This window comes from Drosophila rhopaloa, unplaced genomic scaffold, assembly GCF_018152115.1.
Source record: "Drosophila rhopaloa isolate 14029-0021.01 unplaced genomic scaffold, ASM1815211v1 contig_115, whole genome shotgun sequence".
Lineage (NCBI taxonomy): Eukaryota > Metazoa > Arthropoda > Insecta > Diptera > Drosophilidae > Drosophila > Drosophila rhopaloa.
Window position 1 is genome coordinate 7,275,523 of NW_025334990.1, and position 13,574 is coordinate 7,289,096.

The window sequence follows — 13,574 nt, forward strand, 5'->3', positions numbered from 1 at the left end:
TACTTATTTTAAATTTATTTGTAATTATTTAAATTGCAATCATTTTGAAGAAGATTTTTCTAGAATACCACAAAACTCCCGTTAGGCTGGTATTTTCCCCCCACGCGCTTTACAACACTGGCCTCAGTTCGTGAATTTTGTGGAAGCCCGTCTGCTGATGTTTTCGTCGCTGCGGCCGATAATTTGATTTTCATACCGTTTGCGTATTTCGCACAGTCCACTTACCGCGCTCGTAAAATCACAAAAAATCAACTCATACTGATCGTTTCAATAGTTTTCGTGAACACACTGTAATTGGACTGCATTTTGCATAATTTACGCAACGAAGGCAGCTGCGTGAGTGCACACACACACAGGCGCGCGAAAGAGAGCGAAAGAGAGTGAGGAGCGCAGGCGAGTTGGCAGCCAAAGGCGAAAAATCAAAGTCTGTCGAAAATCCACTATAAATAGCCCAAAATGACGCGCTTGAAACATTTCTCAGCATAGAATGAATATCAATCGACGAAAGATTAAAATAATACCCAACGACCGGGCCAAAGGAATCAAAGTGGTAAGTAAAAAATAAGAAAATACACGTCACACGCACTTGGTACTGGTGTGTGTTCGTGTGGGTGGGTGTCATAAATATTTTCGCACACACTTGTTCCTGCATTGATTTTTTTCGGACAGGTTCAAACTTGTGTGTGCCGCATTCCAATTGGTCCAGCCAAATCCAATTAGACCGGGCCCAAAGTAAAAACCACCCCGGAAAATCTTTTACTCTGCTTCTAAACAGCTGTTTCTGGCGGGCCACAGTAAATTTTCACGCACTCTTATTGTTTTGGGGAACATTTTTCGGCATTTAAAGGCCTCCCGATTTTATGTAAACAGAAGAAGCGGAAAACCGCTTAGAGATTCATTGCCGGTTTGGGCCCATTATTCTCTCTTTCTCTTTCACTCTCTTGGCTGTTGCCACCCACTAAACTGACACACTGAGCCACCCAAAACCAACAACAACACCGATTTTGTGCAGCTTTGAGCCGCATGCATGCAGCTTTTTTTACAGCCAACCAAAAAGCTTTCTTTGTCTTTGGCAGCAAGGAGTTTTCCGATTTTCGCATCCCGTTTGTAAAAATCTCAGTAAAAACATTGATTCCTTAAATCCTTATTTGTAATCCGTTATGCGTTTTTTCAAGTTCTATCTTTTTTTCTAGTAATCTAAAAGCATAAAAAGCTTATTACAGAGGGTTTAAATATTTACATATGTATTCTTGCAATAATACAAATTAGGAAAAAATTAATACTCCTAATTGACGCTGACAAATGTGTTAGATATTTGGTTGATTCTAAAAATGTTTTTAATATTATATAGTTTACCTCTTTAAAAAGTGGTCCTAAAAAAAGTCTGGTTTAAAGTTTAAATTCTATAAAAGTTATAAAGCTTTTATCCATATTCAAGATTTAATAAAAATGTAACATTTTAAATTCAATTTAAAATCCGAATAAGCTTCTGGGCACGGATTTATATCTTACAAATTAGTAAGATTGTAAACCACAATATCCCCTTAGCAACACATCGCACCTCAAACTATATATTCCACAAATACCCTGCCAAAGCTTCAGTTGGCCAAAACAGCTTTCCCGTTGCTTTATATCGCCGCATTTATTGATTCAATTCCTCTCTTTTATTCTTATTTCTACTTGCAGCCAAACCAACGCAACGACGCATAAACGCTAGTTAATAAAAGTGCAAAAAAAAATAATTAATTCCATTTCTTTTTTCCGCCATAAAAAGTGCTTTAAATCTGTCACCATGTCGCGTTCAAGTAGTTTGTTTTTTAATTTGTCTGCCAAGTTAGAGACTAAAAAACTTAATTGATCAGATCAAGAAAAGCAAAAGCAGCAGGCAGTAAAGAGTAAAATTACAAATAACCCAAACCCGTTTGTGAAGAATCGCGAAGTCTGTTCCAGAAAAGTGCAACACAACATTCCCACACAGTATATACATAAATAGCTATAGCAACCAGGGACTTGCCCCACGCCCACTACACCCACTTCGGTTAATCTCGCTTGGTAATTAAGGGTTAATCGCCTAATGGCAAGTTCGCTCAACAAGACGAGACACAGGCGCAGACTGGCTGCGATCTCGTTCCTATCGAATATCTCGTTAGATGGCACCCATCGGGACACCAAATTCGGCGCAACATTCGGCAGCAGCCTGCTCTGCAACCAGAATAAGAACCCATCCTCGCTGGGACTCGGCTCGGGGGGCTTTCATCCGCACTATCAGCAGCACCACCATCAGCGCAGCCACTCGGCGACGCACCACAATCATCAGAAGCGGCACCAACCGCACCAGCAAAATACCCAGCAGCAACAGCAGCAGAACCATCAGCAGCAGCAACATACCCAGCAGCAGCAGCAGAATGGTGTCCTCTGTTCACCGCTTCTCTGCAGCGCCGATGTCCACATGGGCATCGACGGCGGGATCGGACTGGAGGACTGCACCACTGGTGCCAGCGATGGGGACGGGCATTTTAGTGAAACTGAAAATATGGGTCAATACCTGATGAACGTCCTGCCGGCCGCCGATCACAATAGCAGCAGCGTTGTGCCGGCCGAGAGACGCAACATAAAGCGCCCGACCTCGTCGGGTCGTCAGAACCACCAGGTACCGGGCAGTGGCAATATGAGCATTAAGCTCCAGCAGCAGCAGCAGCAGCAAAAGCTGATGCAGCAACAGCGGCAGGCACGGAGTTACACCGCCGGCAGCGGAGGATCGGGTGCCGAGAGCGGCAGCGATTCGGACAGCGTCAAGATACCGCTCAAGGTGTCCAATCTGGGCAGCGGCGGTGGCGTCGCCGGTGGAGCGGGCAACAAGCTATTGCCCCTAAGGGAACGGTGAGTCATCTAGAAATTATCTAACCATTCGAAGTTTATGTCTTCTAAACTAATAATTTCCATATTAGGAATTTCTAGAAACAAAATTGCTTCCCATAACAAGTAATTGGTTAATTTGAAAGAGTTCTTTATTAGCCACAGGAAAACTATATTGCAAACTAGGCGTCAATAAGAAAATAATTTTCGCTTTGAAAAAACCAACCCAATTCAAATTAATACAAAGTGTGAAAAATAATTTACCCTTAAAAAGAATCTTCGGCCTTTATTCTTACAAAGCTAAATTCATTGCCAAATACTTAAGCAAATTTCTAAAACTGCGACCGATTCTTTCAACACACAGAATCCTCCTATTATGTACCTCTAAAAAGAAGATTTATAGGAATAGATTGACAACTGACGTCAAGTGGCCAGTTTTTCCTCATACGTTCTCCAACATTTCCTATATCTGCGAGGGATACTCTGTTAGTATTCGGTTGCTCTTTGTTGATATATAAATAATTTCTGGCTATGAAAAATGAATCATTTCGCTTGATCACTGAACTTTTGTTCAGTTCAATTAAGCTGTCGTCATAATTGGCATCGATTTTCTTTTGCCCCTCCTTCCTCGGGTTGTTAATTAAAATTTCCGCCTAAGTTGGCGTTAGCCAATTGACACTTGGTCTCTAATTTGCTTACAAAAGGCTCAGCTTGATCAAAATACCGCGAAAACAAAACAGTCAAACGTACACAATGATTCCCGCGGCAGCTGGCGTGCTGAAATCGAAAATTATTTATAAATTTTAATTTGTGAAATTTGAATATATTCAAGAGCATTTTCCCAATTGTGACGTATTTTCGCAGGGGGGATTTTGCACGTTTTCAACGCCTGATGGTGCATAATTGGGGGGCCTGTTGCTGGTCCACTCGGCGCTAAAAATACCCCTAAATATATGCAAATTTAGGTTGAGCTAGGGGTGGGGGTGAGAATCGGCTTTCATTCATTGACGTGTGCCGGCTCAATTAACGTAAATTAGAGAGCGTGCCCAGCAAAAAGCTGTACAAACAATTGTTTGAATTGAATTGCATGTTGAGAGGCGGCGGTGTTCGTTTAATTTGGAGCTTTTGTTAGTGGCGCGGTTTTGTCACGCATTTTAAACGACCTGTCAGCTGTGAATCATGGCTATTATCTAGGTTCGAGTAGAAGCACGCAATAATTATGCAATGCAAAAAAAATATGCGTGTGCCCAAGTGAGAATGCCAATGAATCGCTCGTAAATCGCTGGCGAATCGTTCGTAATCCTCCTTGAACTTCCTACCTCCACCCTCCCCTTCTGGGACTTTCTTTGTCTTTCTCTGGGCCAAGTCAAAATGCATCCCCGAGCTTTCACTTCCAATGCCAGAGACAAGTTTCGTTGAACTCGTCCGCTGCGCTTTAACAAACTGACCTTGTTTCTGCAGCTTTGCAGTCTTGCAGTCGCGCTCCGATGGCGTTTCGGTATTTCTGCCTAGCGTTTTCGGTTTCTTTCGCGTGGTGCCGCCACTCAACTGGTGGCTAACCCGTTTTCGGGGTCTGGGGACTTATTGTCATCGGTTTGGTCCCGGTTTTACATACTTAGGCACATGCCGTTGGCGCCAAGCCAATTGGCTTGTCAGCGACCTGTCATTGCCATTTGCTGGGGCAAATCATTTTCCCGGGGCTTTTGTTTTGGTTGGTTTTGGTAATCGCTAAGAAGATTCATGAAACCAAAGATGTTGATAAGATATCATATTTATAAATCATACCAAAAATAGGTTCTATTGTAAACCTTATCATCTTTGGCGGAGCTTTGCAATATTGTTTTATAATGCTCACATACCCCCTTAAAGCAAAAGTCATTTAAAATTTGCATCTATATATCTCTAATGGTTTGGGCTGTACCTTGACTATTAATCAGTCATCGGGTATATTTATTATCAACATACTCGAGACTATGAGCTAATGAAAATTAACATAACATACAGTGTGGAAATAAATTATTAACAAATTTGAAAAGAAAAATCCACAAAAACCCAAATTATTTTAGATTGTATATAAACATACAATTTTTGAAATAATTTCTTGCAAAAATATGTTGCACTCTAAGTTAAAATCGAAAATGTTCATACCATAGTATAAGGGTAACATGTATTTTGTTTAATTGTTTATGATCTTGTTCAACTAATTCCAAAAATGATCTTATTTCTCTTATCGTAAGGGAAATGACTAGTGATTAATTATATATGACAGTCAACTGATAAGATTAATTAGAAACCTTCTTGATATATAACGTATAGGCCATATCAAGAGATCTAGTATAGTCAAAAGGTTTATCTGCCATGTGGAATCGTAGCCTTCAAGATTATTAAGCAATCGATAAGAAATTCTATTGACGTTAAAGACAAGTTAAGGGTTTTTTATGTCAGGTGAAATAACAGTTTAATAACAGATACAAAAGTACATAGAACTTTCAGTAATTGCAATATCATTTCTGATAAAAACCTACGGATACCAATTCTTGTGACTCAGTTCATGAGTAAACAATAAAAAGAAAAGGGGAACTTAATGCCACATCACCAAGTAGTAATGTCTTTAAGAGCTTTCAAACTATTCCTAGCTTCTCCCACACATTGTTGCCTTCAGCTGAATAAAAACAAACATATTTTTTCTCTCAAGTGGATCCAAATGGATTTCTGTTTTTACCCACCAATCTAGGGTTACATTGTTATTTCCGTTCCGGTATGGGATAAAAATGTTGTTGATTGCAGAACATGTTGAATCTGCAAATTGTTGCAAGCAAAAATATGATGTTATTTGAAACGCTCGAATTCTTTTGGTGTGGGAATCTTGCCACAAAAAGCTGCGCAAGCGCAAAAAACAAACTGCGTCGCAATTCGAAAAACCAAAACAAACTACTTATGTCCAGTTTTTTTGTTTTGAAACCTGAGCTGCCCTTGTGGAGTTAGCCGATGAATGGGAATTGGAAGAGAGTAAAACAAAATAAGCTGAAACTTTGCCAAAAAACGTAAACAACTTTTTTTGCCAAGCGCAGAATTTTTTTTTTTTGTTCTCATTCTTCACTTCCTTTTCGAAGGTTGCGTCATGGCAATTTGGCTTGATTTAGGGGAGTGGTTTTACTCGAGGACCTCCAGCCGGCAAAGGCAAAGCTTGGCATTGAACTTGAGCTTTTGTGGCCTCATCCTGGCTCTCTTGTCCAATGTCAATGTCAATGTCGAGGCTGCAAACCTGTCCCAACCGAAAAACCTCCCCAACCCCTCTATTTCACTCTACCGAACTGGGTAACCTTGGGGCAGAGTTTTATGCAATCGACGACGTAATAAGAACCGGTTTCCCTCGTTCTTGTTCTTGTTTGTTTTCATTTTTTATCGCACTACTTGTGCGTATGAGGGGTTCTAATCCTTGAAGCCTGAGTAGAATGTGTTCAAGGACGCCTTTTCAAAGGGTTTCTCTATGCAGCAGGGTGAGAAAATGTGTGTCAGTGGTGCAAAAAGCTTGAATGCACAGCTAATGCAACTGGCAACTGCATTCAAGTTTACGCAATCCACCCCTATAACTCGTTTTTGTTCCAGCTTACACAGAAAACAATAGGTTGTTGTAAGCTTCATAAACTTTTTTTTTATTTTAAAAGTCTTTTAGCAGGAAAAACATTTTTTTTTAATTAAGGATATTATCTAACATTTTTAAATCGTATCTAATTTTTTTCTGTGCATCTGGAAGCTCTGAAAAGTCCACAAACACTGCCATAAAGCTCGCTGTCTGCCAAGAAATGAACGATAAGCCCAAAGATGACACAGACACGCCTAATCCATTTTGTAAATATATATTTATTGCAACGTCTTTGTTGACTGTATTGCACAGACCTACCCAAAACAAAGAGCCACGATAAAGCTCACAGTTCTTATCGGCTAAACTCAATGCTATAATAACTGCGACTTATATTTAAATCGACACATGATTAAACTCCACGTCACATTATTATGTTTTATCTGTTCGTTTCAGTGGCTTTCGCTTAGCTCGTTTATGACTTCCACTGTATTTGGCAGTAAAAGCGGTTAAAAGCGGATAAAATGAGTTCTCTCTTGCATGTTATTCAGTTATTTGCTGATTTCCACTCTTGCCAAAGTTGTTTTTTATACTCCCGACTTTAAAGTGACGTGTGTGGGCCATATAAAGCAAGGTAGTGGGATGCTTTAGCCGTGAAAAATCAAAAGCAGTAAGAATATTTTAATAATGCTATGCAATGGTTTTATTAAAATGATATAATTCTATTGTTTTACTATCAACAACCCAGCCCTATTTCTTTGTTTGTGCTTTTTATCGACAGCCTTCAATTGGACATGTAAATACACAAGTTTTTGCCTATTTGCTTTATGTAATTACTTTGGACTTGTGTAAACAGAAGTCGCTCGAGGTTTTTGCTCGTCCGAAAACGCTGGCGTTTTTCGGCATTCCATTTTGTGCTGATTGTTTGTTTACAGCGCGGTTATTCTTTTGTTACGCCTTCCTTCCCTAACACGATTATTGTTATTGTTTGGCGTACCGCTTTCCACTGCTTCGATTGGGTTTCATGTGATGTGTTTGCACCTTATCTAGAACACCATTTCATTTCGAACTCAACTTTTGTCCGAAGTGAGAGGAGCTAGATTGATTATGGTAAAAACAACTTGCGTCATTCCTCCAAAGCTTGCCAAAATAATGTCTTTAATCTTTCGGTTAATTGTTTTTTGAAAATAAGGATTTAATACATAACTGTTCTTATGAAATATTTGCTTTGTATGCCAAAAAACAGCCCGAAAAGTATTTGACATTATAAATTTTCTGATCTCGTTTCTTAAGCGATTTCCCAGCGTTTTGTACGCGTTTTTCCAGCGACTTCAGAGCGGTTTGCTAGCGTTTTTAAACAAACATGTTTTTAATTATTTACATATTTATTTTAAGTGTTTCATTTGGTTTTCCCTAGCTTTTCTGTTAAAAGCTTTTATCACAAGACCTGCAATTCAGCTTATAGGCACGTGATCTATGCAAACAGAAACTTATATAAAAAACTTACTTCCATTAACATCTGTTTGCTTCTAGCCAACTGATAACAGCAAAAACAACAAGCCAACGATGACAATAAAAATGCGATTGCTGATAAAAGCGAAATTGACTCAGTTGATTTGATTGCACTACACTCACAAAAAGAGTACTTTAAAAGCGGTGAAGGGGGAGACAAAGATAGCGCAATTAAAATATTTTATTTTTGATTTAGCTCTGTGCATGATTTATTTGCTTGCTCCCGTATGTAGATGTGAAAAGTATATTTACACAAGGCTTTAGTAGCAGTTTTCGGTCAATATTTGCAAATCAAAATCAAGGAGATAGACTGTAGACGAAAGGCATAGCTTACCGTGTACACAGCTGGGATATATATGATAAACATATATTTTGCTTGTTTCAGGAGTGCAAATTTGTTTAAATGATAAGAGATTTGGGAATTACACTTTAACCTATACAAATAACTTAAAAGTGAAATTTATTGGTTGTTGTTTTTCTCTTTAATAAAAAATTAGCTGTGTAGTATTTCACAGTAGGATTAACAGTATGGTAGATTTTTCCAGATCACTGTTATTACATAAGTCTGTTGTTTAACAGTATATTCGTTTATATAGTACCAAATTGTTTTCTATTATGTAAAAACTTGCCGCAGATCTTAATGTACCTGTAATTCAGAGGGTGATCTTTAATTAGAAGTGCACATGGGGATTCGGTAAAGCAATGCAAAAAAGTTTCACATCTAAAAATACTCCCAATACTTTGAAAATACTTCCCCGATTCCTCTGACAATTCAAAATATTCTGAATTGAATTTTCGAATTCATCAAATCTATTGTTAGAATTTAAATATTGTTTGCTTTGATCATAGGCGCGCAGCACTTCATAGATGGAGTTTCAAAACAACAAAAAAAGGAAAAAACTGAAAACCAAACTATAACACGCACACTTGCTTAATTGTTTGAGGTGCAGTGGTGGCCCATAGCTGCTCTCTCGCTCGCACACGCACTTTGCCCAATCTGTTATCAACTCACACAAAAACACACAAACTCATTAACGAGTCAATAAGTTAGACGAACCAAAAACACAAAAGCAAACGCACAAAAATAAATGTTTGCCCGGCCCTTTTCTTCCACAAACACACTCACACACACACACATTTTGGAGTCATCCATCCCCCCATCCTCCTCTTTTCTTCTACTTCTTCGTCTTCTTACATTTGTACGCATGTAAAATAAAATTCCAGCTTGTATTTCTGGGCGCCTGTTAAAATGCTCCAACTAATTAACGGGTTATGACAGCCTAGGCGCCATCTCCATCATAATATTTTTGGTACGGGGGCTCCATGGGGATGGGGACTTTGAATGGAAAAGCGAGCTGCTGCACTTCATCCAACTAATTAACGCAGAATCGTCACCTCGAAGAGTTTTAGGGGAGTTCGCCGGCCCCATCACGCTTTTCGACTGTGTAACCTCGACCTAGACCAATTATCCCAAGGTAATCTGCCAGGCGCTCAGATGCCGTCAAGACGTCGACTTCGGTTGGCTAATTGACTTTCGTTGCGGCTGCCCTTCGGCACTGCACATGTGTGCGTGCGAGTGTTTTCGAGCGTGCGACGCTGTGTTTGATTTCCAAAAATACACCAGCGATAAGCTGGTCGCTTTTGATCGCCCTTAAAACGCATAAAGGAAAATCTTTGTGCCTGAGAGTGTCTCTTCGCTTCTGCGGGCCTGTGAAAATATCGATCATTGCATGAGGGGTGTGACGATGGGCCCCCACGACGCGAGACTCTTCCAGCGATGCTTAGTTTTTTCAGAAAATTATCAAAATAGCTGATTTAGGCTATAAATAATAGCAAAGCAACAACGAACTAAAGCTAGAGATAAGCTTGATTATTATAAATAAAACTATTATTAATACAAAATAATATTAAGCACTGTTTTCAATAAAAAAAAATATATTTTACAAGACATTTTAAAAAACAACCTAATATAAGATTTAAATAAGAAAACAAAATAAGAACATATTATTAAGACATAGTTTTCGGAAAGTTTTTTAAAATAGAAAAACTGCATTATAGGTTTCAAATATAAAACACAATTTTATTTTAAATTGTATTAGTAGTCAAATTTGGAGTGCGAATAGCTAAACTACCAGCACTAGTCTCTTCGTTGGCATTTGTCATTGAATTTATAAATACCAAAAAAAAAACGTATTTTTAAACACCAACAACTTGGGGCGAAAAAAAACCGCCTTCAAGGTCCAGCCCAGCGCGTTTTTGTATCGCTTTGCGCGTTTTTCACGCTACACGTATTGTTGAGCGCCTGTTGCTCCTTAGATCACTACAATTCTAACCGATGTCTGTATCTCTTTATTGCTTCTGTTTGCAGCACCTTCAGCAATGGGGCAAGCGATCAGAATTTGCAGCCGGAGCGGAGGGCGCGGTTAAATACAGCGCCGGGGATGCGGGCTGGCTCCAATTCGAGCATTGCCATGGGAGGCGGTCTAAAACGCACCTATGTCTTGAGCGGATCGAGCGTTAGTCACATCACCGACGACAGCAGCACTGAGAGCCTGACTCCGGCTGGCAACTTTGCGGGCAGTTTCCGGAACAGCTTGAGCAAGTCGGTGCAGATCAGCGATAGCCGGCGAGGTACCGCCGGTCAGGCATTGGGACTTGGCCAGGGTCGCGACGAGCGGATGGTGCTGGTGTCGCGCAAGATTCCGTTCTTTATCTTTTCTTCACTGCCCTATTACAAGGGCAAGAATGGGAGGTGAGTAAAAAAACATGATAAATTAAAGATAAAAGATTTAACTCATAAAGCAATAAGTCGCTATACCTCCCCTCATTAAAATTTGAACATAGTAGGAAATCTAGTTTAAAGTAGAATAATTATTATTCTTTAATGCTTGAAACAAAAAATTAAAATGTTCATTTAAAAAAAATATAAAGTATATGTGTTAATGCTTAAAGAACAATCTATAAGTATTAACAAAATACCCACATGAAGAAAACAATTGTTGGTTAATGGTTTTAATTATTCATAAATTCCGTGTAAGTCTAGTTTAAAGGGAAAACTTTAGTTTAGTACAATGCACATCTGAATTAAAAAAAAAGTATGTTCTAAAAATATTCCTTTTCATTCACCTTTTCAGAGCTGAGTTCCGCAAGGAGGATCGACGTCGTCGGAATCCATCAACTTCACGACCGTTGAGTTCCATTAATGATGCACCCTTTGATCCGTTTGATTTGTTGGGCATACAGAAGGCCGAAAGTGGTCAGGTAAGGCGATACATTTACTTAAGTAAAGCTAAATTCAATAATAACAACCCCATTTTTTCGTAGGACATATCATATGGTCATCTGCTGATACCCTCACGTCAGTATGAAAAGGAACGGAAAAAGCATGGCAATGCATCGGCGAATCCTTCCATCTTCGAGAATCAAATGGAGATCACAGGCACAGCGGCACTTAAGAATCATGGCATTGCGAGGTTGGTGCCGGATTCCAGACTGCTACCATATTTGGATCTTCTTTCGTTTCATTTTTGTTTAAAACACATTCAATCAGCTCCATTTTGCCATGCCCATGTTCCATTCTAAACATCCATTAAGAGTCATTATGCATGGTTAGCCATACCGAACAGTTATTGTAATCTAATAAACCCTTTGTCCGAGCGAAAGGCAATTAACCAAGAAAGTAATATCATCGATATTGAAAAGATTTTGCAATAATTTACAATTCCGAGTCCGATTTCAAATAAAATCCAGTGTTTACATAAAGCTTCTTTGTTACCTTTTCAATTTTCTTTGTAATTGGAGACTCTTTGCTTTGGCTCGTGCTAGCAACAGCTTTAATTAATGCTGACCTAGCAAGACCTGTACATCTGACTCATGAAGTGTTGAGCGTGATATTACCCAACCAATAATTACAAATTAACAAGAACTCAGCACATTTTCTGCTTTTATATAACTCAGAAATCGTAAGACTCCATTTAATGCTTGATAGGCTATAATATTAAATTATTTATTTGTTTTGGTTCGGTAATAGTTGACCCAAAATTAAAAAAAAAACTTGAATACATTATGTGGCATTAACTTTTGCTAATTCATTTAACGCTTTGCACTACTTCGTTTCAGCACAAAAACCATAACCAAACGTCAAGGCAAATGGTAAATTTTAAAAACAGCTAATATGACAAAAAATTTACAGGCAACCTTGCTATGGAATTAGCTTTACCTAACTATTCCATAGCCTGGTTGACTGCCAAATGCTTTTAGTCCACTAACCAATTTCACCTCCCCCCACGTACACACGCCCAGCCACCCACTCTCACACACATCCAACGAACAAAGCTTCAACTAACCCAATCCTGCCTTCTCTCACGCTTTGCCTTAAGATACTTCTAATATGAAAGATACTAAAATTGTGTCATATAATTCGCAGGTGTTTCACGTACGAGAATAATAACCGGAACAGTGCAACAAGTCCGATTCCGGACTTAAAGTTGGATATGGATATAGAGAGCGTTATCCTGGGCGGAGATTCTACTCGTGGGCAACTTGTAAGTTTGGTTTGGTTTTGTTTTTACTAGAGAAGAGGTTATTGATTAAATTGGTTAATATTTGCAGAACCAACAGTACTCGGCCAGCATCTTGGACGATCCGGAATTGATTGCCGGTAAACATCGCACTTTGCTGACTTTTACCTCCTACATGACCTCGGTCATTGACTATGTGCGTCCGTCGGATCTGAAGAAGGAACTGAACGATAAGTTCCGCGAGAAGTTCCCCACCATCCAGCTCACGTTGAGCAAGCTGAGAAGGTAAGCTTAATGAACCAGTACTAAATTATTTAATAATGTAAACTGTTGTCGTTATTTTTAAGACACCTTATAAACAACTTAACTAATTTGTTTCCTTTTCTTTAACAGCATTAAGCGAGAAATGCGCAGGATTAATAAACTGGACTCGCGCATCGATTTGGTGACCATTTCGCAGGCGTACGTTTACTTCGAGAAGCTCATCCTGGCCAATCTGATCAACAAGAGCAACCGCAAGCTGTGCGCCGGCGCCTGTCTGCTGCTCAGCGCCAAGATGAACGACGTGAAGGGCGATGCCCTCAAGAGCCTGATCGAGAAGACGGAGAGCGTGTTCCGGCTGAATCGCAAAGAGCTGATCTCGTCGGAGTTTGCAGTTCTGGTGGCGCTGGAGTTCAGCCTGCATGTGAACCGGCACGAGGTCCTGCCGCACTATCAGCGGCTGCTCTACGAGTCCTAGGACTGGCCCAAGCGCTGCGCCGAGAAGAGTTTCTTGGCGGCAGCGCAGGCGGTACAGCAGCTGTGCCGCAAGGGCAGTCGCAAGTAGGCGTTCATACTTATAGCATACTTTCGGGTGTTGGGTTTTCAACGATCATAATAATATTGCCTAGGCTTAAGGCGTAGCTACTTAAGTTTTGCTAAAAGGTCACAAAAGAATGGAAAAAACTAAAAAAAAAAAAACTACATATACGAGTGTCTCCCAAACATCCCCCCTTTCCCGCGATTTTTAGACTCATAAGTGTTTATGTTTACATATATTTTCTTGGGTTTCTGTTATAGACATTTCAAAAATGAATAAACTAAAGTTAACCAAACGAACCTAA

General features: G+C 39.6%; 1 protein-coding gene across 2 annotated transcripts; it reads left to right on the forward strand.

Annotated features, from left to right (window-relative positions):
- The first annotated feature begins 130 nt into the window (after positions 1-130).
- On the forward strand, positions 131-13,574 carry LOC108051814 (CDK5 and ABL1 enzyme substrate 1). 2 transcript variants are annotated; one of them, XM_044459013.1, is made up of 9 exons: positions 131-550; positions 1,687-2,880; positions 10,320-10,703; positions 11,086-11,212; positions 11,276-11,424; positions 12,071-12,103; positions 12,378-12,495; positions 12,563-12,756; positions 12,865-13,574. In XM_044459013.1, exons 2-9 carry the CDS (start codon positions 2,075-2,077, stop codon positions 13,208-13,210), a joined length of 2,157 nt encoding a protein of 718 aa, XP_044314948.1. In that variant the 5' UTR covers positions 131-550; positions 1,687-2,074; the 3' UTR covers positions 13,211-13,574. The 2 variants fall into 2 exon arrangements, with proteins under 2 accessions (XP_044314948.1, XP_044314951.1); XM_044459016.1 differs by lacking the exon at positions 12,071-12,103.

Coding starts and splice junctions, on each gene's coding strand:
- LOC108051814 (XM_044459013.1), top strand. CDS start 2,075: ATGGCAAGTTCGCTCAACAAGACGAGACACAGGCGCAGACTGGCTGCG. Junction 2,881..10,319: donor CTATTGCCCCTAAGGGAACG/GTGAGTCATCTA, acceptor TTCTGTTTGCAG/CACCTTCAGCAATGGGGCAA. Junction 12,104..12,377: donor ACCAAACGTCAAGGCAAATG/GTAAATTTTAAA, acceptor TATAATTCGCAG/GTGTTTCACGTACGAGAATA.